General features: G+C 42.0%; 1 protein-coding gene across 7 annotated transcripts in view; it reads left to right on the top strand.

Moving 5' to 3' along the window:
• RAI14 (retinoic acid induced 14) overlaps nt 1-23,480 on the top strand; it is a 139,719-nt gene extending 116,239 nt beyond the window's left edge. For 4 of the 7 annotated variants that reach the window (XM_045862576.3, XM_054504516.2, XM_054504518.2 and 1 more), the window contains 13 exons: nt 2,316-2,373; nt 3,082-3,152; nt 4,795-4,901; nt 5,629-5,807; nt 6,080-6,108; nt 7,169-7,255; nt 8,380-8,466; nt 11,070-11,127; nt 13,899-14,017; nt 14,680-16,215; nt 17,410-17,559; nt 20,887-20,952; nt 21,553-23,480. In XM_045862576.3, coding sequence (XP_045718532.2) covers nt 2,316-2,373; nt 3,082-3,152; nt 4,795-4,901; nt 5,629-5,807; nt 6,080-6,108; nt 7,169-7,255; nt 8,380-8,466; nt 11,070-11,127; nt 13,899-14,017; nt 14,680-16,215; nt 17,410-17,559; nt 20,887-20,952; nt 21,553-21,630 — 2,625 coding nt within the window. In that variant the 3' untranslated portion in view covers nt 21,631-23,480. The remainder of the gene's footprint in view (nt 1-2,315; nt 2,374-3,081; nt 3,153-4,794; nt 4,902-5,628; nt 5,808-6,079; nt 6,109-7,168; nt 7,256-8,379; nt 8,467-11,069; nt 11,128-13,898; nt 14,018-14,679; nt 16,216-17,409; nt 17,560-20,886; nt 20,953-21,552) is intronic. The other 3 variants (XM_045862569.3, XM_045862600.3, XM_045862592.3) reach the window with 3 other exon arrangements.

The raw sequence follows: 23,480 nt of genomic DNA, 5'->3' as shown, positions 1-23,480 counted from the left end.
GGTTTTTCTCTGGAATCTTTGAAGCCTTTAAACACTTCCTTGTGCTATTCTAAAATTAGGCCAAAGCATGGTAAGTCGTAACTTGATCTCCATTCTTCTTACCACTGACGGGCAGACAGACATTTCACTCTAACATTGCCTGTTCTTGCCTCTAACTTGCAAACTTGCTGTTCTTCTTTCTGAATAGTTGCTAAAACCTGAGGCTTTGATGTCCTACGAATGGGTTGCTTTCCTTGGGTCCTGGACCTCTCTAGCCAATTCTTCATTTGTGTCTTGGCATCCCCTGCCCTCTGTGTTGGGACTCTTGTTATCTCCTGCCTTCCCTTACCCTCTGTACTTAATCCACTGTAGGCTCTCTAGGCCTTTGCTCTTACTGTCTGCTGGAGAGACTTCTCTTCTCCAGTGGCTACCATTTTAAAGTTCTGCCTCCTGAAGGCAATGAGCACAAAGAGTCTTGTGAGATTCTTCAAATTCAAATGAACTCTCTCCCTCCCCCAAGAGCCCGCTAGGCCCCCCTGCTTTTAACAAGTGCCCCGTGGGCACCATGCACTGTCAAGCATTGAATATATGCTCATGAACAGAGAACAGAGCAGCCCCTATCCTGATGGAGCTGGCCATCTTGTAAACAAATCCGCAAATACACATTACATATTGCATAACATCATGAAGAAAACTAACAGAGACCTGAGAGAGAGGAGTGTGGGGTGGATATTCAGGGAAGGCCTCCTGGAAGAGGTGATATTTAAGCTGAAAATGATGGAAAGAGCCAAGGGGAAAACATCTCAAGCAGAGAGAAGAGCAAGTTACAGAGGGCCTCCAGTAGGAAAGGCTCTGGTTAGGGAGGAAAGAAAGCCTGGGGCAAAACGAGTGAGGAGGAGAAAGAAGGACATGGGGTGCCGGCCTATGTGGCATAATAGGCAGACTAACTCCTCTAAGCACAGCATGGAACTGTGGAGGGCTTTAAAGGAAGGACTGATATTCAGTTTTAAAAGATCACTCTAGTCCTAGAGAGAATAGGGGCAAAAGCAAAGCTGTGGAGACCACGGGAGGCAGCCACAGCTTGTCTGGGTGAGAAGGTGCTGGCTTAGCTGACGGGGTGATCATGGGGAAAGAGAGAGTAGAGCAGGTGTATTTAGGACACAGAATTGACAGGACATGGTGGCGGAGGGGAAGGAGAAGAAATCAGAGATGGCCCAGTGATCTTTGGCTAGTTGGCTAGTTGGGTGATGGTGCTGTTGACAAAGACAGGGAAGCGTCAGGGAGAGGAGACCAGAAGTCTGGGCTGGGCTGCATTTGAGGTGCCTACAGGGAGCGGGACTGTGAACTAGGCAATGGGTTATCCAGCCTGGCACTCAGAGATGGTGTCTGTTGTATACAGAGAAGAACATGGGCTCTAGCCCAACACATCTGGGTTTGAATCCTGGCTCTGCCACTTCCTGTGACTTGAGTAAATTATTAACTTCTTTGTATCTCAGTTTCCTCAAATGATGGTGGGAGTGATAATAGTATCTATCTAGGGTTGTGAGGAGCCTTAAAACAATATTTTGAAGAGTGCCTGGCACGTGATAGCTAATAGGCACTATTGTGGTGGTTATTGTTAAGATTTCCATTTGAGAGTCATTAGCCTCTTGGTGGGTGTGGATGAGATTACCAAGGAAGAGAGCAGCGAGGAACCCCAAGGTTCTGTTTGGCTAATGGAGGGGGAGTGGCCAGAGCAGGGGCCAGGAAAGCAGGCTAGTGTGGAGCCGAAAGGAAGGAATGTTTGGAGAAGTGGGTGGATTGCTGTAGGGGGAGGACACAGATGTTTGTTGTTGTGGGAAACATGAAGGTTGTTGGTGACCGACTAGGGCCATCTCTGTGGAGTCTGGAGGACAGCACGCAGCTGCACTGGGTTTGGAAGTGAATGGAAAGCGAGGAAGCCTGGATTGCACGTGGGCCGTTCTTGACAGAAAGTTGGTTTTGTGAAGAGGGATAGAGAATTAGGGCAGGAAATGGGGGGAAAGATGGGATCAAGGTGAGAACTCCTAGAGCATGTGTGTTAGCTGATGGGGATGATCTGCTGGTGATGGGGTGCTAGTGTGAGAGAGAGGACAGGACAGCCAAAGCAACAAAGAGGTGACCTCTTGCCTGGGTCACCATTACTTGGAAATGAGTCCCCCCCCCTCCCACCTCCCCAGTAGGCCCTGGAGCACAGCAATCGGGGCTTATTCCTATTTAAACTCTTCCTAATAAGATACATCATAACCTTGCAGGAAAAGGATGAACTAAACAGAACTGAATTTTATTATGTGTATTTATTTATTTTTGTCTTCTAGTCTAAATGCCCAGCCGAAAGCATTGACAGTTCTGGGAAAACAGCTTTACATTATGCAGGTGACTTTCAGTATCTTATTTATCTTCTGCCACAAGAAATACTAAATTTTCCTTTTCCTCATTCAAGCCATTTTATTTCTGATGCTGTTGTCTGTCATCATTCCTAGAATTTCCATTTCCCTCAGTTTGCAAAACGTGTGGAGTTTTATCAAAGAACACATCTAGAATTCATCAGTTGTGCCAAACAATCAGTAAAAATTGTCATGGTTATTGTATTTTAATTAATGTAAGCTTCTTATTTAAGAGGCACTCATAAGCATTTGCAGATTTCATGTGATGTTTGATACAGACTTTTTTGATTTGGGGCTCAAAAGAAACCCCAATTTTATTTATCAGTGTTCTGTTTCACTGTCTGTTTTTATCTCACACAACTCCAAGTAATAGGACGCTGAGACCGAACTCAGGAATGATGAGATTTATAAATTCCTGTTAGTGCTCGTTGTGGACAAGCCAAGTCCTTACAAAATTTGTATTTGTATTTGTATAAGGGCAACTGGCAGCCACTGGCTTTAGGTCTGGAAACATCAAAATTTAATAGTAATTGAAAACGCCTTACTTAACCTTCCTGATACCATTGCTCTTCAGTGCAACTAGAGTAACATAGGCAAACTAGGTGGGATGCGAACTTTCCATGTCCTGAACGTGTTTGACATCCCTGCTTGTGTGAACAGCGTTGTGATGGGCTGTGGTGTTTGCTTCCTTCCCCAGCGGCACAAGGCTGCCTTCCAGCCGTGCAGGCTCTTTGCGAGCACAAAAGCCCCATAAACCTCAAGGATTTGGTGAGTATCGGGCGGCTACTAGATGGACACTGGTTTCTAGAGCGCTCTGGGCTACTCCCGAAAGTCACGAAGACATTTAGAGACCTAAGCATTTGGCAAGACTAGTGATTTCCAACCTGGGTCCTCTTCTGCCAAATGGATTCAAGTATTCTCTCCACTGGTCCCTGAACCATTAACAAGACATTTTGCAACATGCACTTCCTGATGTGTATATTTGTTTCTGAGCTTGTCTGCCATCAACCTAAATATTAATAAGGCTGACTTTCTTGATTTTTAGAAATAAGAAATAAGTCTAAATTGAAGTTCTATTATTTCTGTTCTTTCCCATGTGTCATCTTGGGTACTCTTGGTTAGGGTTTCTCAACTTTGAAGACTGCTTCTAGACTATTTTAACCTTGCTGGACTATTTTGAGAGTAAATATACATGCCATTCAGTCCTGGTTTACAAAGTTAAATTTCCTGCCATAGGATGGGAATTGACATGCATATGCATTGTACCTAATGGGGATATTGTTAAGTGAGTTTATAGAATCTGAGGACGAATTCCCACTCCCTGAATCTCAGTGCTTTATAACCAGAAAGTATTATAACTTCACAGAGATAACGTTTTAGAAACGTGTCTGAAATTCTATTTTAAATGGAGACTCAATCTTTAAGCAGTAATTATATTTTTTTAAGTCCTCATGTTAAATCATTGGCTATATTGTAATTTATTTTTTCCTTTGCCTCTTTGAATACGTCTACCTTAAAAATTACTATCAACCCCATTTGTGAGGAATGTTCAAGGAAAAAGCAGAACAAAAACTTCTCTTTATGGTTTGTATCATTTGAGTTAGGACCTCTTCACCCTAAGATTGTGGAAATAGTCACCTGTATATTCTTCTGGTATTTTTTCTTGTTTTCTGTTGTAAATAATGTTTAAATTCTTAACTTCCTTACATGATTTGTATATGAGTTGGGATCTCATTTTCTTTCTCTTTTATTTTTTTTTGCCTTTTTTATTTTTTTAAATTTTAATTTCAGTGTAGTTAAAATACAGTGTTACATTAGTTTCAGGTATATAATACAGTGATTCAACATCATTTTCTTTTTTTTTTTAAGGAATGCCAATTGTCATCTTAAATCATTCTTTCCATTGATCTTTTATCTAGTCAGGTGTCAGGAATAGACAGACTCTTAATTTCTGTTCTGTTTTGGCACCTGTCAGGTTATGAAAGCGTTCACTCTCTGAGAAGGGAATAGCAGAATGAATGGTAGGAAGCATGTGGTTCGCTTGGAAGAAGCTGCCACCACCACCTGTGGAAACAAGTCCTTCATTTCTCCAGAGCCATCTCCTCAATAAACATGATATACTTGCCTTGAGCCTTTACATACTTGGTGTTGCCCTCTCTCTCACATCATCGCCAGACTGAGTGATGGTCACTGAAGGAACAAGTAGCCCAAGAGGCCGAGGTTCTGAGGAAAAGCTAACAGTTGGTGCAGCTCCGTAAGAAGAGCTGTGCTGAGATGTAACGGTACACAGTTGGGATGCAAACTGTCATGGTGGCAGGACGGCTCCGGAATAAATGTACAAAGAGCAAGGTCCTTTGCAATTCTGGCCATTTGGTGTCTGAGTTACAATCAATCTGAATTTGTCTCCTAGGATGGGAATATACCACTGCTGCTTGCAGTACAAAATGGCCACAGTGAGGTCTGTCGCTTTCTCCTGGACCACGGAGCAGATGTAAATTCCAGGGACAAAAATGGAAGGTACCACAGAAATAGAAATCATGGGATTTCGGCGATATCTACATTCTGGGAGTCTCAAAATAACAAAGCTATCTTTTGGATCGTTTGTTATAAAGTGCTTGTAATTTTTTCATTTTTTGCCTTTTTTTTTTTTTAAGTAAACTCTGTGCCCAACATGGAGCTCAAACTCATGACCTTGAGATCAAAAGCCGCATATTCTACTGACTGAGCCAGCCAGGCACCCCTCCTGCCTCTTCTGATAATCCAGAATCTGTTTTGACTTAAAATAGTTTTCCCTCAGACCTCAGTCTATGATGAGATTATTGAATACTAAAGTGACTAGGCCATTTCCAGTGGCTTCTCATGCAAAATTAAACAAGAGTAAACATATTGGCTGCTTTTAAAAATAGTCATAATGATGTATAGGTACTTTTAAATGCTTGAGGTGAAAAGAGGACATAATTTATGCCAATCATATTAAATTCCATCATATTTAGAAGATTATGTTTAGAAGATTATGTCTCTGTTATTTGACCTAATATGGGTTTAATGTTTTGATTTAATCTGAAGTTTAAAAACAAAAATAACCTAATTTCACCTCGCTAGCACTACATTTCAAATTCCCTAGATTAAGTGTATATGTTTAACTGCACTTATCATCTTTTCCTTGTTTTCAAGATAAATGACTTCCCAAGAAAGTGTCTTCCCATTGTCTTAGTACTAATTTGGTGTCTCCTTTTTTCTTTAGAACTGCTCTCATGCTGGCTTGTGAGATCAGCAGCTCTAATATCGTGGAAGCCTTAATTAAAAAGGGTGCAGACCTAAACCTTGTAGATTCTCTTGGACACAATGCCTTACATTATTCCAAACTCTCAGAAAATGCAGGAATTCAAAGCCTTCTATTATCAAAAATCTCTCAGGATTCTGGTATGTGAAAGAAAATAGCCAGTGTTGTTTTAAATTTATCCACTCCATTTTCCCCAAAGGGTAAAGGAATGTGCACAATATGATCTATTTTGTTATTCCTTTAAACATATTCTTGAAGAAAAATGAAGTGTTAAATATTGTGTTTGTTGTGTTATGGGTGTGAGTGTGTGTGTGTATGTGTGTATCCGCCACCAAAAGCCCCAAAGTGGATGTGAGTCATGGTCCTTACAGTTCTGTTTTGTTTTTTTTTTTTTTCACTTTTTCCTCTACAGATTTAAAGACACCAACAAAACCAAAGCAGGTATTTATCTTTGGGGGAGATAATTTTTTTTATCATCATAGCTTGTGGGACTTTGAAAATGTCCTGATTAAACCACTCTGTGGTCCACTAGAAAAGTGACAAAAACTATGTTGAAAATACTTAAGGAGTGAAAAATCTTTAGAATAAATGATTCATTGTTAGAAAATGGTAAAGGTTTTCTTAATGGTTTACCCTGTTGCCAAAGCATGTAACTTAAAAACTTGCTACTTATATATTCATCTTTTTCTGAAATGTACTAATATTTTCTGTCAGTGTAAAAATGTTTGGTTAACTCTGTGAACAAACAACAATATTTTAAATACTTGTGTATCCCATGGATTATAGACATCCATCCATGGCAGTGTGAGATATTTAATGAACATAAGAGGTTTAGCTTGTCCTTTCATTTTAATTGGAACTTTTCTAAAATGTCGTTAGAGTTACAGAAATTGAGAAGATTGCCCTGTTATTTTGGAGTTTTTCCCTAAAAACATCAGTGTTTTTTCCTTTTTTGATGAGATGTATAGTTGACTGTTGTATTTATTTACTTATACATCAAGGTTCTTGAAAAATTGTCATAAAGAGGAAATAGTCAATACTGAATTTATTAGGTACTAGCTGGGTTACTTATCTATAACCTTCAGAGATGACATTTCCCCTTGCCCCCATATCAACATTCTTTAAGGAAAGGAGTGAAAATAATGCAAAGGTGGTAGAAATACCACTGCTTTGCATTAAGACAGAAGCTAAACGAGGAATGTATCCTGGGTTCTAAATGGGGGCAGACAGCTCCCCATCCTCCACTTTCCCAATTCTCCACACCAACTTAATCTGGTTTTGTCTTGTGTTTTATATTTTCTGGCTATTAAAGCATGGGCTGCTGGAAGAGCACTTGGAGCATGCATATTACTTATTTTTATGTGGGTAGATGTCAGGTCTTGATAAAATAAGAAATGCATGAACAGTTGAGGTTTTTCTCATTTGGTTGATGAAGCTGTTTGTTCAGACTTTACTAACCGAACTAACCCACCTCCGTTCTTTGGACTGTGATAACTTCCAGCATGATCAAGTCTCTAAACTAAGCTCAGAAAGAAGTGGAACTCCAAAAAAACGCAAAGCTCCACCACCTCCTATCAGTCCTACCCAGGTAAAGACAAAAGCAAACCAACAGTGAACAAACATACAACATCACCAACAAAAAACCACAATTTTGTCATTTTGTGTTCAGGCCAAAAAGAAATGTTTTAGGATTGACCCTTAAATGCACATTTTTTTTTCACATTTATTTTTTTTAAAGATTTTATTTATTTATTTGACAGAGCACTAGAGAGTGAGAGCAAGCAGGAGTGCGGGGAAGAGGGAGAGGGAGAAGCAGGCTCCCTGCTGAGCAGGGGGCCCAATGTGGGCCTCGATCACAGCACCCTGGGATCATGACCTGAGCAGAAGGCAGACACTTAACTGACTGAGCCACCCAGGCACCCCTTAAATGCACATTTAAAATTTTCTTTACTGGTTTTCAATTACAGAGGGCGGTATGAAGGATTTTGATTATTAGTATGGAAATAATGTTGATTCTTATTTATTGCAAGGCTGAGGAGTTGAACAGTATCTTTCTTAAAAGCCTCAAGGAAAAAAAATAAAAATAAATAAAAGCTTCAGGGGAATTTCTCAAAATCTTATGACAGAAACTTCTTCCTTAAGTGAAGCTCAGTCTCCTTTTAGTACCTCACATTAATAGCTCACATGAAGGCAGGAAGAATGGGTGGCTGGGTGAGGCAGTTAATTGAAAATGAATTTTAGTTGGTTTCTTAAAACACTGCTAAAATATATTTGCCTTTCTAATTACATTGAAGGTTGGCTAATATTAAAAGCAGCTTTCATTTCTGAGCTTATAGTGACTGTTGCCTAGAGGAGGAAGCTCAGATGTCTGTGAAATCTCTCAAGTAGTTGAGAGGAATATCTCCTCTGATAAGTTATGTTAACTATGTGAGCATATTCGCTGATAATATTCTCAACATGCCACAGTTTTACAGGTTTTGAAAATTGCTTCTCATGACTAGAGGAACAGAGTTACTTAGTTATACTCTGCAAGGTTTCGGAAAGTATTTGAGGGGCTACATTAAGTTGAAAATACTCTTGAATTAATTGAGACTAAGGATGGTTACCATTAGATTTATTTGCATTGGTTAAGTAGGTGAATTCTTTGGCACTAGAGAAGAAAAGACTATGAAGAAGCATTCTTTATCTGTGATTTTCATTTTGTCTTTTAAGTTGAGTGATGTGTCTTCCCCAAGATCAATAACTTCAACACCACTTTCGGGAAAAGAATCCGTGTTTTTTGCCGAACCACCCTTCAAGGTAATTCCTTTCCGTGTTCAATTAATTCTGAATCGTAAGATACATAATAGATATGATTTAAGTGGTACAACGTTGGGCAAAACAAAATAGACTTCCCAGTGATTGGTTCACAACCTTTTCATTATGAAGCACCCTTCAGTTATTTCTCTTGGCCTGGACTCCACACACAAAGAGTAGAATGAATAAATTACATTCATTAAGTAATAACTAATTTTCTTCCTTTTAAAAAAAAGGGACAAAGATAAGAACTTAACTGATAGCCAGTCTTCTTACTAAATCGAGTTGATATAATGCCAATCAAAAAGAAAGAAATGTTGATTATTCTTTGATGTCTTACTGACAAGTAATTGTATATTTTTAATTAAGGTTTTTTGTAAACTAATATGCATTAATTTTAGAAAATCCATTCTACCTGATTCTCTAGATTTGTTGTTGGAAAGTATTTTAAGAAATGGGGGGACATTTCACTTTACTAACTGTTTACCTAACCATCACTAGGAAATCATGCTTGGAAAGAAAATAAAAATTGTAATTGTTGAAATGAAATTGCAGTGGTATCTATATTGCTTTCCCCCATCTAAGAATTACCAAATATAAATTTTCTTTGAACTTGGATGCACAGTGATCTGAAAAAGATTGTCAACCTGACATTTCTCCCACTTTTAACTAGATTTTATTAATAAATTTTTTTTAAAAAAAGATTTTATTTATTTGACAGAGAGAGACACAGCGAGAGAGGGAACACAAGCAGGGGGAGTGGGAGAGGGAGAAGCAGGCTTCCCGCTGAGTAGGGAGCCCGACTCAGGGCTCGATCCCAGGACCCTGGGATCATGACCTGAGCCGAAGGCAGACGCTTAACAACTGAGCCACCCAGGCACCCCTTTATTAATAAATTCTTAAGATGAATATCTATGCAAGGAAAGGCAAGAAAGTTTTATGCTCTTAAATTAGTACCCTACTATCTTCTAATATAATCATGGCTCAAAGGATGCAATGCATTCCAAAGAATAATATCACAAATTACAATTTTCAGAAAAGGAGTGTAAAAAGACTTTCATTTATTTACCCTCTCCCCCCCCACACACACACAAAAGATAAGAAGTGACACCATTTAGAATGGCTAAAGTTTAAAAATACCAAATGTTGGTGATAATGTGGAAGAACTAGAATTGTTTCGCTCTGCTGGTAGGAATGTAAAGTGGCAAAACTACTTTGGAAAACTGTTTGACAGTTTCTTTAAAAGTTCATCATACACCTAACATATGATCTAGCCGTCTATTCACTGATGTTTATCCAAGAGAAATTAAAATGTATGTCTCAAAAAATTATATACACAAATGTTTATAGCAGCTTTATTCACGTATCCCAAAACTAGAGACAATCCAAATGTCCGTCAGCAAGTGAATGGATGAGGATAATGAGATATGTCCATACAATTAATTATTACCCAGCTATAAAAAAAGAATGCAGAGCTGTACAAGCATTATCATAGATGAATCTGAAAGTCATCATGCTGAGTGAAAGAAGCCTGACACAAATTCATACCCATGACATTCCATTTATAGGAATTCTAGATAATGCTAACAGGAGAGTGGCAGTTGCCCGGGGCTGGGGCGGGCAGGGATTGGCTGTGTTGAAGCAGGAGAAAACTTGTCGGGTTAATGGAAATATTCTGTGTCTTGATTATGGTGGTGGTTCCATGGGTGTGTATCTATCAGAGCCCCTTACACCATAAACTTTAAATGGATGCTCTTTATTGTACCTTAAGATAGCTGAAAAATTAAACATCTATTTTTATAAAGTGAAAAGACAGCTTTTTGTAAAGATGAGTACTTGCCAAAAATGAGCCACTTTATTTTTAGCATTTGGGCTTTCACAAAAGTTCCTTTGCTGAAAACTTATCTCTCTTATCAGGTCTATGGCTCATCTGGATGAAACATAGTAATTTCTGGCAACTCGTTGTATTTTGTTTTGAAATGAAAGTCTGGCTTTGAAGTTGCAAGAATTTTTGCAATGTATTTAGCAGACAGATATTCAAGGACAAAGGTTTAGAGGAAATCTTTAGAGGTTTGTCAATCCATGACCATAAAGCTTTTTAGTCCCTTATAAAATTACCTTTATCTTCCCTGACAGGTCTTATTTACTACAATTTCTCTTAGAAGTATTAATAATAGTACATTAATAGCAATTAATGTATAAAATAGTAAAGCTAAAAAATAGTTCTAATGTATTTTAATCCATGTATTACCCAGACAGGTAAAACTTGTATTTCACTATGAAAGTAATATTTGCCATCTCAAGTTTTAGGACAAAGCCATAAAGTTATTACATTAAGAGATATTTGTATTATACTTACTAAATGAAATTTCTGAAAAATATTTTGAGGTTATATGCTCTGGAACCTAACGTTTTAGAGATTATACCTCAGTAGATAATTGTCACTTCTATTCACTTATATTTTAAAATATTTTCTTTCCTGGGGATCTTCTAACTTTTTCTAGAAGGCTAACTGTTCTGTGTCAACTCAGGGGGGGAAATTTGCTTGCTTTTCTTATGGAATACTACAGTCAGGAATATTCTTTTAAGTCATTTTTGCGTTCCAGCAGGCTGAGATCAGCTCTATACGGGAAAACAAAGACAGACTAAGTGACAACACTACAGGTAAGATGAAGGGAGAGCTGTTTTTGTCCCTTTGACAGGTCTGTAGTCCATGGCCATTTAAAGAGAGCAAAGGCCAAGCCGGGAGGGAGTGCAGGGAGGTTGGGGAGCCCTGGGGACCCCAGAGCTGCCAATACTACACAGGCTGACACTTTCCTTACTTCTGGAGGCTTTTACCTGGATTTTAAGGAGTCTGTAAGCATGGATATGAAAAAAATATACCTCTGTTTTCATTTGTCCCTAAATGTCAGCACTTCCTTCAACTACGAATATAGACAAATAACCCCCAGTGATATTAGCAGACCGGTGACTTTGCCAATAAGAGAATTCACAGATAATGTCATGTCACCTTACTCTTATCGCGGGTATCTGGAAATATCCTCGACAGTCTCTCTGCTAGAAATATGGCAGTTACTAGACCTGCTGCCAGATCTGGTTATTTGGTGTATTACAAAATCAGCTCTTAAATTACTATAGCCTGGGTATTCTCTTTTATGCATTTTATTTTATTTTAAAGATTTATTTATTTTAGAGAGAGAGCGCATTCATGCGCAAGAGGAGGGAGGGGCAGAGGGAGAGAATCTTCAAGCAGATGCTCCCCTGAATGCAGAGCCCAAAGTGGGGCTCGATCCCACGACCCTGAGATCATGACCTGAGCCAAAAACCAAGAGTCTGTTGCCTAACTGACTGAGCCACCCAGGTGCCCCCCTTTTATGCATTTTAAATAAAACATTATTTTGTGATGAGGTCCTCTGCTGCCGTCAGCAAGCAGCAGTCCTTGCCACTGGGCAGCAAGTTATTTCCTGAAAGGAGAGCCAACTGAGCATTTCTGTGGCTGCAGGATCTAACTTTCTCACTTTGGATTTTAAACATATATGCAAAGACAAAGTGTTAATGAAGTCACACACAGTCATACTGTCTTCACCAAGATAAGGTTTAATTCATTGCCTTAAGAGTCCATCCTGTGGGTTTACTCTCTAAGAATGTAGTATAGTACCCCCAGAGTCCATTTAAAATGTCACATAAATTATTTCTAAAGCTCCTTTTGCTTCAACATTCACCTTCTTAGCCTATTATGCATTTCATGTGTTTGGAACTTTTAACTTACAGAATTTAGAAATACTAAACTTTCTAATTCCTGGCAGAGATCCATGTTAATTGTACACTTGTTACATTGGATTCTTTAAAAACCATCCATTGTATTTTATTTTTTTAAAAATTATTTATTTTAGAGAAAGCCTGTGTGCAAGCAGGAGGAGGGGCCGGGGGAGAGAGAGCATCTCAAGCAGACTCCCCACTGAGCACAGAGCCCGATGCAGGGCTCAATCTTAGGACCCTGAGATCATGACCTGAGCTGAAACCAAGAGTTGGACACTCACCTAACCCAGGCACCCCTCCATTGTATTTGAGAAGTAATTTCTGTAGTTTAGAATTACAGTCATGCTCTCAGTCCTCTGGTTTATTCCAAACTCAACAGACATTATGTCAAGGGGACTCTATAAAGCTGTGGTTTAGGCACCAGACATCAGAAGTAAACATTTCTATGAAGAAATGTCATTTTGTATCCTTCCAAATTAAGAGTAAAGTTTTCATCTTTGCATTAAATGCCTGTGAGAAAATAATAAAATAATGGTAAAGAATGTAGGTCAGTGCTATTCAGATTGTGGTCTGTAAACTGTTGCCAGTCTACAGGAAATAAGGAGTTTGCACCAGAAAGCCATCCAGCAATACCGCTAAGCACACGGTTTTGTCCAGCACTTTTTTTTTTTTTTCCCCATAGGAACACTGTATGAAGGAGGTGGTGTGCTGAATGACATTCTGGAATAAGGTTCTTGTCTCAGCACATTGAATAATAGCATTGCTTTAGATGCCATTTCAGCATGATAATCAGTAGGATGTCAAAAAGTGGTGGTTTACCGACAGTAGGATTGTGGGATCCAGAGGCGACCATTTCGTGGTGGGGTGGTCATCGGGTCATCGAATGCTGGGTCCTGAAAGATGCCTACAAGTGACCTAGCCAAAGAGATGCTGCAAGGGCAGTCGTATGCATGAAGAATTAAAGCAGCAGCTTTGTGTTGAGAATATAGAGGGTATGATGGAAAGTTTGGATCTGAGGAAGATGTGTTACTAGAGATCAAGGGCCATACACCTGAAAAAGTACATTGGCACCAGATGATGGAAGCCTTAACCCGAGGAAGCAGTCTGGAGATTAATTTTGGAGAGAGAGAGTGATTAAAGCACTTGAACCACAGGACTGACCCTATCAAAGCGCATGTTTCAGGAAGATTAGCCTGAGTAAGGCGATATTTTTACTACGGAGAGAGAGAGAGAGAGTTTCGTTACAGTGCTGTTTGCAGGATTTCCAAGCCGGGTGATAAAGTTTGAACTAGAGTAACAGTGGTAGGGATAAGAAGTAAACCAGGATATTTCTAAAAGGATTCACAGAAATGAGACTTACTAGGCATGGGAGGAACAAAAAGCAACCAAGGTATGATACTTAATCAGGTGAATGGAAAATATATGAACAAATCCCATCAGTTTTCGGATGAGCTTGTATGCGTCCAGGCATCTGGTCCTGTGCTGGGAATACCCCAGGAAGGAAACCCCAGGACCCGAGAATTGCTGTTTGTCTACCCAGCTGCTGGAGGCTTTCTTTCATAGTCAGGACCAGGAATAAGCCCTGGATTGGGTAGAAAGGGACTTGGTTAAAGGTCAGAGAAAGACTGGTTTAATTTTTTTAAATATTATTTTAAATTGCTTTTCACTTTTCCAAGGTGCTGATAGCTTATTGGATATAAGTTCTGAAGCTGACCAACAAGATCTTCTTGTCCTTTTGCAAGCAAAAGTCGCTTCTCTTACCTTACACAATAAGGAATTACAGGATAAATTACAGGTGGGTACAGAGATTGCTACCACGGACTCTTCTGTAGTGTGAGACTATGGGGTTTTTTCAGGTTAGTCAGATGATACTTTGTTTTAAACATCTCCTATAGTTTCTTCTTTTTTTAATATAGTTAGCCTCGAGCATTTTACGGTTTCAAATTATCTGTTGAGAAAGGAGGTATTCATTAACTACATTTCTGTAAATTGCTCAATTGGTCAATTATACATAATTATATGCTTAGTCTATGTTATAGATGACATATTTGTATATGTGCGTGTGCATGTACAATGACCCATTCATTTAGTAGAGCTGATCATTTAGCAGATTTAAGAACTTAAATAAGAAGTAGCTGTACTAATAAGCCCATTGCCCCTTTCGGCAACTGGAATAATATAAGCAAAGGAAAAATTATGAGTCAGAGGCTTTAGGGCCAAAACAAATCTTGTGTTTTTAAAGTGGCACACATCAGCGGTCCTAATAGAGCACACAATAAGCTCAGAGTCATTAATCTGCCTCTCATGTCCCGGACCATATTTTGTCATGGGGCAAGAGTACACATAAAGGAACCCTGTGGCTCTCCGATACAGAAGCTCTGGATTTGTTCTCTCCTTCCAGTTGCTTGCTCACCTGACCACATCTTTGGTGCCATTTCCTTCTTGCCTTTTTCCCAGGCCAAGTCACCCAAGGAGGCAGAAGCAGACCTGAGCTTTGAATCCTACCATTCCACTCAAACTGACTTGGTTCCACCCCTGGGCAAACCTAGTGACACCTCTCCCCCAGACTCCAAATCCTCTCCACCCGTCTTACCACATTCCTCGAGTAAATCCACTTGCGACAGCGATGGCCGAATTCAGCAACTACAAGAGATTTTGCAAGACCTGCAGAAGAGACTTGAGAGCTCTGAAGTGGAGAAGCAGCAGCTCCAGGCCGAGCTCCAGTCCAGAAGGGCCGAATCGGTGTGCGTAAACAGTGCGGAGATTTCCGAGAACAGCTCCGACCTCAGCCAGAAACTGAAAGAAACTCAGAGCAAGTACGAGGAGGCAATGAAAGAAGTCCTCAACGTGCAGAAGCAAATGAAACTGGGCCTCGTCTCGCCCGAAAGCGTGGACAGTTATTCGCGTCTCCAAGAGCTAAGGATCACCGAGGAGGAAATAGATGTGCTAAAGCAGGACCTCCAGAATGCAGTGGAAGAAAGTGAAAGAAATAAAGAGAAGGTGAGGGAGTTAGAAGAAAAACTTGTAGAGAAGGAGAAAGGTATGGTCATCAAGCCTCCCGTGGAAGAATACGAGGAAATGAAAAGTTCATATTGCTCTGTTATTGAGAACATGAATAAGGAGAAAGCATTTTTGTTTGAGAAGTACCAAGAGGCCCAAGAAGAAATCATGAAATTAAAAGATGCCCTAAAGAGTCAGGCGACCCAGGAGGCTGGGGACGAAGCCGGGGACATGAAAGAGGCCATGAACAGGATGATAGATGAACTCAACAAACAGGTGAGTGAGCTGTCCCAGCTGTACAAAGAAGCCCAGGCAGAGCTGGAGGATTACAGGAAGAGGAAATCTCTCGAAGACGTAACAGCTGACTATATCCATAAAGCGGAGCATGAGAAACTGCTGCAAGTGACAAACGTATCCAGAGCTAAGGCAGAAGAGGCCCTGTCCGAAATGAAGTCTCAGTACTCAAAGGTGTTGCATGAGTTGACCCAGCTCAAACAGCTGGTGGATGCCCAGAAAGAGAACTCTGTCTCCATCACAGAACATTTGCAAGTGATAACCACGCTGCGGGCTACGGCCAAAGAGATGGAGGAAAAAATAAGCAGTCTCAAAGAGCACCTTGCAAGCAAGGAAGGAGAAGTGGCAAGGCTGGAGAAACAGCTCCTAGAAGAGAAGGCCGCTATGACGGACGCCATGGTGCCCAGGTCTGCCTACGCAAAGCTCCAGTCGTCGTTAGAAGGTGAGATGAGTGTGTTGGCCTCAAAACTGAAGGATTCGGTAAAAGAGAAAGAGAAGGCCCATTCAGAGCTTACCCAGATAAGAAGTGAGGTGTCACAAATGAAAAGGGAAAAGGAGAATATTCAGGCTCTCTTAAAGGCCAAAGAGCAGGAAGCAAATGAACTTCGTCAACAATTCCAGGATGCTCGGGAAGAACTGGAAGACATGAAGAGACAGTCGGAGAGCTCTTCCAAACTGGAGGAGGATAAAGACAAGAAGGTTGGTGAGATCGCATTGCTGTCCCATTTCTAGCTAGCAAGCCTTTACCACAGTTAACGTTTTTAGCGTTGGTTAGCACTGATCTGTTGTGAATGCACAAAAGCTCTGCATGTGACTCCATCTGTCCCCACGGCCACATTAAGAATAGTAGGTGGGACATTTCTGTTTAAAAAAACCCCACTGATTGTCTATCAGTCCCCTTATATTAAAGCATTTTCACATGTGCACATATTTTCCCTTTTAAAATGATTTTACAGAAGCTCTGCCAAGTGGCAGGGATCAGAAGTGAACCCACAAACTGAAAGGCATTTGTGACCCGTCTTGAACTTCAACTCTTACGGAATCCAGAAAGATTCTTCCATCATATGGAAACCTAAATATTCCCAGGCTTAATCCTGCTTCCCTAAGCTCCAGGAGCTTTCCCCTGAGTCCGTGGAAGAACCACCCTCCCTGGCCCTCATTGGCAAAGGTGGATAGGAGGGGAAGGCAGGGGTTGGGGGGAGCAGGTGAGTAGAGAGGGGCTGGGTATGGCTTGGAGGAAGGAGGAAAACAAAGGGGGCAACTCGGAGAATAGTGCCGAGCCTGAATCGGCTCTGCATCCCCAGTCCTCTGGGTCAGGTGTTCCGAAGGGCGCTGGTCAGAGCACTGTTGATCATTTATTCCTTTAATATAATGAAGATTTCAAAAAGAGCTTCCAAAGCCAAGGGGGCAGGGATTCGGAAGGCAGAGGCTGGGTTGCGGGGAGTTGTGTTTACTTTAAAGCAAGATGTCCAGAGAAATCGGGGTTCCTAGAACTTCTTCCAGACTGCCTGTGTCAGCGCTATTGAAGAGGGCATAGCTGTCTCCAAATAAAGGATGCCTAAAATCCTGGTTCTGATTTATTTTTTCAACAACCCCCCTTTCAGAGTGAAAAAGGATATCAGTGCCATAGCGTTTGTTACCCTCATGCCTCAAAGCACAAGATTTAATCCGGGGACCTTATTTGAATATAATGGCCTTAGAGGGCCAGGTGGGCTTGCTGATTTTGTTACCTATTTCATTTTATGGGCTTTCTTTAAAAAATAAAAAAAGAAATTGTTCCAAAGTCTCGAGTCCCAGAGGCCAACGAGGGGCTCTGTTCAAGGCTTGGAACGCTCTGGAATTTTGCTTCTGCAGGCCCTTTCTTGCCTACTGATAGTTTTCCTTTCTCGCCAGATCAATGAGATGTCGAAGGAAGTCACCAAGTTGAAGGAGGCCCTAAACAGCCTCTCACAGCTCTCGTACTCCGCGAGCTCATCCAAGAGGCAGAGTCAGCAGCTGGAAGCGCTGCAGCAGCAGGTCAAACAGCTCCAGAACCAGCTGGCTGTGAGTGGGCTTCTCTCCCTGCCTGCTGGGGGGTGGGCCGGGCAGATTATGCACCAGCTCAGCTGGAGATGGGGGGGGGGGTGCAGGTTGGGGTGAGAAGAGTCCCAACCTATGGGAGTGGGGCTCTGCAGAGCAACTGACTGAAGACTTCCAGGGTGAGGGCGGGAGGAGGGCGTGGTGGCATCCCCGGGCGTCGCCTGCATCGAGATGGGTCACCCGGACCTCTGAGAAGGGAGGAATTGGCAGGACAGTGGCGCAGGCTTCGTGGTTACGCATCCACTAACTGTTCACCCCCTCTCCGTCTTTGTCCCACGGTCATTACTGTCTCTGGCAGTGGCGAGAACTTTTTCTTATTAGGGGCCAGGATCTCTGATAGGTGTGTATCTGTGCGTCTGAAGCTGCTTCTTGGCTCCTCTCCTTATTTGACCTGGGAAAGTCCTCTCGTATCTGTATTTATTTCCTATGGCTATTGTAACAGACCAACACAGACTTGGTTTTAAAAAAAATCTGTACTCTTAAAATTCTGGAGATCGGGGCGCCTGGGTGGCTCAGTTAAGTGTCTGGCTTTTAGTTTTTGGCTCAGGTAGTAATCTCAGGATCCTGGGATGGAACTGCATGGGGCTCTGTGCTCAGCGCAGAGTCCACTTGTCCTTCTCCCCTCCCCCTCTGCTCTTTCCCCTCCCCCGCATCGCACTCGCTCACACTCTCGCTCTCTCTCAAATAAATGAATAAAAATCTTTAAGAAAACACTCTGGAGATGTTAAGTGTGAAATCAGTTTCACTAAAGGCAAGGTATTAGCAAGGCTGGTTCCTTCTAGAGGCTCTAGGGGAGAATCCACTTCCTTGCCTTCGCTAGCTTTTAGAGGCCACCCAACTTCCTTGGCTCATGGGTCCTACCTCCAGCTTCAAAGCCTATCACTCCACCCCTGGCTCTGCCCTCCCATCTCCTCCTCCTCTTACTTCTCTCTTATAAGGACCCTTGTGATTATGTTTAAGGGATACCCAGATAGTCAGAATAAACTTTTCCTCCATCTCAAGATCCTTAACTTAATCACAACTACAAGGTCCCTGTCACCATATAGGTAACATTCCACAGGTTGTGGGGATTGGAGCGCGGACATCTTTGGAGGGTCATCATTTCACCTCCCACAACATTTGTGAAAGTTTTAGTTGACACGGGGATGTTACATTTTCCACGTGAAGCCAAGGGTTAGTCTGTCCTGGACTATCTCTAGTTCCCATTGACAAACAGGACCTAGATTGTAAGACTTCTTCAGTATAGACTCGATACTGGTGAATTCAGGTTTCTGCAGTCCTTACGCTGGCTGGCCACAGAGTACAAAACTAGCTTTTTTTGTGTTATCAGCTCTAGCAGTGAAGGACTGATCAGGGGAGGAGAAGAAGCTCCCTGTTGTGTTGTGCAGGTCATTTTTCTGATGAAGCGGTTATCACACACTTATAGATAAAATGCTGGTGGTTCATACAATCATTTTTACAATTTTCAACACATTTAATGAATATTCTACAAGGCGCTAATGATCTAAAAGTGAGTAAGACACAGTCCCCACCTTCACCGAACTTATACTCAATGACTTTCCATATTTTCAGTGTGGTCAGCCTCCATTGGTAGAGAGTTGTCCAACATGTTCCAGGCATACAGAGGAAATGTCTCGAAAGGCTTTCCTGCAGGAGGTGATGCTTGTGCTGAGTCTTGAAGGGATAGGTCGGAGGCAGCAAGGACTGGGATGTGACATTTAGATGGCCCTGGGCAGCCTCGGCAAAGACAGACCCAGTGGAGTGGTGGGATAGAATCCGGACTGCAGTGGGCTGTCCTAGAGAAGTGACCAAGGAGCCAGTGTCTGATGGGCTGAAGATCCACAGCAGGAGGCAGGGGAAGCCTAAAGTACATTTTCTGGAAAGAGAGGAGCTGGTGACCAGAGGGTGAGGTGCTTTCTTTTGAGATTTCAGAGGTAATGATAGAGGCAGGTGAGAGTGTATGGCTGGAAGGAGGAGGAGCAAGTCATTGAGGTGGACATTGGGGAAACTGAGACCGAGGTGTTCAGGCTCATGCATGTGGGTATCGCCGTCATCCAAATGATGACAGATACAGGGATGGAAAGGAGGACAATGACCAGAAGATGAAGTTTTAAATAATTGAATGGAGGTATCCAAAACGTGAGAGGAAGCAACACAGAGGGAGGTCCTAAGCCCACCTTCTAATGGTGTGACCTTCAAAGGACTGAGGTTTCAAGGTTGTCCTTGAATAGGAAGGACATGTCATGTTCTGACACTCATAGGAAGGAGGTGAGAAGGGTATTGATGGACTTTTGTAGACTTTGGAAGTGATCTATATATGATAGTCTCGATTTTTATCATGAAATAGGAGGAAAACCATCTCCTTAGAAAAGTTCAGAGCTGGGTGAAGATTCTTGAAATAGTTACTGAGAGGAACTGGAATAATAACTCAACAAGGAGAAACAAGCATGAACAGCTGTACTGAGGAACCAGTTGAGATTGGTGCCACCACCCTGTTCGTCTCCTGGGTACTCTGACAGCTGAATAATTGAGCTCCCTGGGGACTCTATGACTGGCCAAATAGTGAGAAACCAATAGCTCCTTTTATTTTTTATTTTTTTTAAGATTTTATTTATTTATTTGACAGAGAGACACACAGAGAGAGGGAACACAAGTAGGGGGAGTGGGAGAGGGAGAAGCAGGCTCCCCGCGGAGCCTAGGATCATGACCTGAGCCGAAGGCAGATGCTTAACGACTGAGCCACCCAGGCACCCCAAATAGCTCCTTTTAAAAGAATAGATTTTTTAAAATTAAATCAATATTTGGTTATTGTAGAGAAGTTGGAAAATACAGAAGACTCTGGAAAAGTTTCTGTAAATAAAAATAGTCCATCATCCAACCACTCAGAGATGGTCACTTTTAGCATTTGGTATGTTTCTTTGCACCATTTATTTTGTGAGAATGTGTCTGTGTATTTGCATAAGTAGGTATACAAACATTTTTTGCAACAAAGGTGGGATTATGTAATAACTACTTTTTCATGAATTTTCTCCTAGAGTTGACATACCAAAAATATGAAATCGGTAGATTTTTTCCCCTAAGAATATCGACAAGTGTTTCCCTACAAATAGTGACAAATGGTCAGAAATATACAACCCAGTGAGCCCACACCAATTTTAAAAGCCTCATATGCTAGCATTTGCTGGAGGAAATCACTTGGGTAGCATTTGGCCACAGCTTTCTTATAGTTTTTTGGTTTTGTTCTTTAAAGGTCTCCTAAGCTCTTAACAATGTCAAATCATCTCTTTCCAGGAATGCAAGAAACAACACCAGGAGGTCATATCTGTTTACAGAATGCATCTTCTGTACGCCGTGCAGGTATGCTAACAGCCTGTGAAGTGTCTGGGCATCCTAAAGAAATACCACAGCAGATGTCACCCAAACTCCCATCGTTGAACTAGTAGAACAAATGAAAATTCAAGGAGAATCTTTTACATTGAGAAGCTTTAAAATGCTTATTGCTTTGCTCTGGATTTTGTCAGGAGCCCTACACCATGGATGGAGAGCCGCCTCATCATTTGTTGAGAAACGAAGGAGGATGTGGCTTCCACCCCCACCAGGAGGAGGAGCCTAGGCTTTATTTTCAGGCGTGCCCATATTCTTAGAGCAGTCAGCACGGTCTCACCGCATGACTCTTGGTGGCTTGGCTAGCTGGGCTCACATTTGCAACTGAGACCCAGAAACCCTTTGCCTGGAGGCTCTGGTAGACCCAGCCTCATCATCCTCCAGAGGGAAAAGAGCAGGGCCCTCTCTCTCAGTCCCTCATAGAAATGTGGGGATCGATAGGGCTAACATTCCTTTGGAAGATCTAGGGGCAAAGCCAAGGGCTTCATCTCAGCCAGCCATCACATTCCCTAGGGGTCAGACCGCCAGGACTCAACTTGGGTTCTAATGATTGTCTTTGTTTGAATTTCCTAGGGCCAGATGGACGAAGATGTCCAGAAAGTACTGAAGCAGATCCTTACCATGTGTAAAAACCAGTCCCAGAAGAAGTAAAATGGATTCCTTGGCAGGACACTGCCCCCTTGTTGTCCATCTTTGCATTAGATCTGGAGTTGTTGGCAGCCACTGCCATTGTGTTCACTCGTGGTCTGCGCCGTGGCCTCGCAGAGCTTTTTCCCTTTCCAAAGGCAGCTTTCTGAGGACTGGGCCCTGGGGGAGACTGTCCTCAGAACCGCTTAGAGACCTCAGCAGCCAAGGTGACACACCGTGTTACCCCTTCAGACTCCGGAGCTGGGGTCAGCCACACCCGGGGGTGTGGTCCTGGTGCTGTCAGTGGGCACCCTCCTCTGTGGCTGACCGGCTGAGGGGCTTCGTGGTCCCGGAGGGATATGCTGAGACCTGCGCTCCACGTGGCTTTCGTTCCCACACTCGGGCCGTGCCATTCAGCACCGGAGGGCTCTTTTTGCCTTTGGTTTCCAATCCTAAAACACGATTCAACTTTTGGCCAAATTAGTCTGGCACTAGTTATGTGGTGCACGCTGAAGAGCCTTTATTGTGATATCCTGTGGATTTTAAAAACTCTCATTCCATCATTTCCCCCCATCTGCCTTATATAGCTCATCACGCTCCTTGGTCCCATGGTGTGATGAGACTATTCACTAAAATCTGAAGTTGAAAAACAAAAGCAAATTGTCCTTAGAAGTTCTTTTTAAAGCAAACTGTTGACATAGTGCAGATTTTCTATGCAAACTGGCCTCCTGCTGTTATCCGTGAAGCTCAGGAATCCAGACTTTTGTGTTCAACGAGGGACAGTAAACTGCGTGTTTACAGCCAAAAGAAATGCCTCATGGTTCTTAACCTCAATTTTTTTAAAAGTGTTTTTTTTTTCTCTACAATATTTTTATTGGCTCTTAAAGATGTTTTCGTAGCTAAACCCCTAAATAAGTGAAATCTACCTTAGACTCTATTAACAAAGTATTTTTAGGTAACCGTGCTTGCGACTTTTTTTTAAAGCCTAACTTTTTCTTCAGAGTTTTCCGCTATAGCCAAGGGTAGTTATGTATTTATTCCTTTTCCAAACTCAACATGAGCTCCCACCGGTATCCCTGGACGTTCTGCCATTGTGTCCTTAGAACTGTAGCACATTTCTGAATACGGTAAATCCTCCTGTTACCCACTGAGTATTTTTGAATGCCCCAGCGCTACCAGCGCCTGTAAAAATGATGTCTGGAAGGACTGTTAGTACCGATCACTTTTCCAGTGTTGGAACTAAAAACCCCGATATGGTACACATGACGGTGCATGGCAAAGGTCATGGGGGAAAGTATTTCTGTTCACTTTACTTTCAGGTTAAAAGTGTTTTTGAACTTGATCACAGCTTCCTTATGGCATTGTTCTTAAGGAGGAATGTCAGCTGAGCATGGACCTCTCCGAGGTATATAACGGAAAGGGCCGAGGCCTGCCCTGACAGGGCCCACGTGCCTTTGGGCCGCCTGGGCACACAGGGTGCCAGGCTGTTTCGGAGGATGTGTTCATCTCTATTGGATGAGGACCAAGGACAGCAAAGCAAAAATGGCTTTCAAGCTTGGTGTTACTTTCCGTAAGTTGTGTATAGTTCAGCAGTTTCGAAAATGCTCCAAAGAAATGTGAAAGGACTTTTTGTCACAGCCCTTAATACAAGCAAACCCCTCCTCCTGCCCCCGCACAGAAATGCTGCAGAGTATAAAACTTGAGACATTTTGTAGGACGCCTGACAAAGTGTAGCCTTTTATCTTGTTTCAGGATGCATATTTATTTTAAGTACTCTGGTTAAATATTGAAAAGTTATATGCTGTAGTTTAGCATTTTTGCCTTTGTAATTTACGGAAGGTATTGCAGAAAATAAACTTTTGTTTCATTTTGCA

This window comes from Mirounga angustirostris, unplaced genomic scaffold (genome assembly GCF_029215605.1).
Source record: "Mirounga angustirostris isolate CCGP_5_RB_7025 unplaced genomic scaffold, mMirAng1.0.hap1 SCAF_7, whole genome shotgun sequence".
NCBI lineage: Eukaryota > Metazoa > Chordata > Mammalia > Carnivora > Phocidae > Mirounga > Mirounga angustirostris.
The sequence above is the reverse complement of the archived record's forward strand: the minus strand, read 5'-3'. Positions and strand labels throughout refer to the sequence as shown.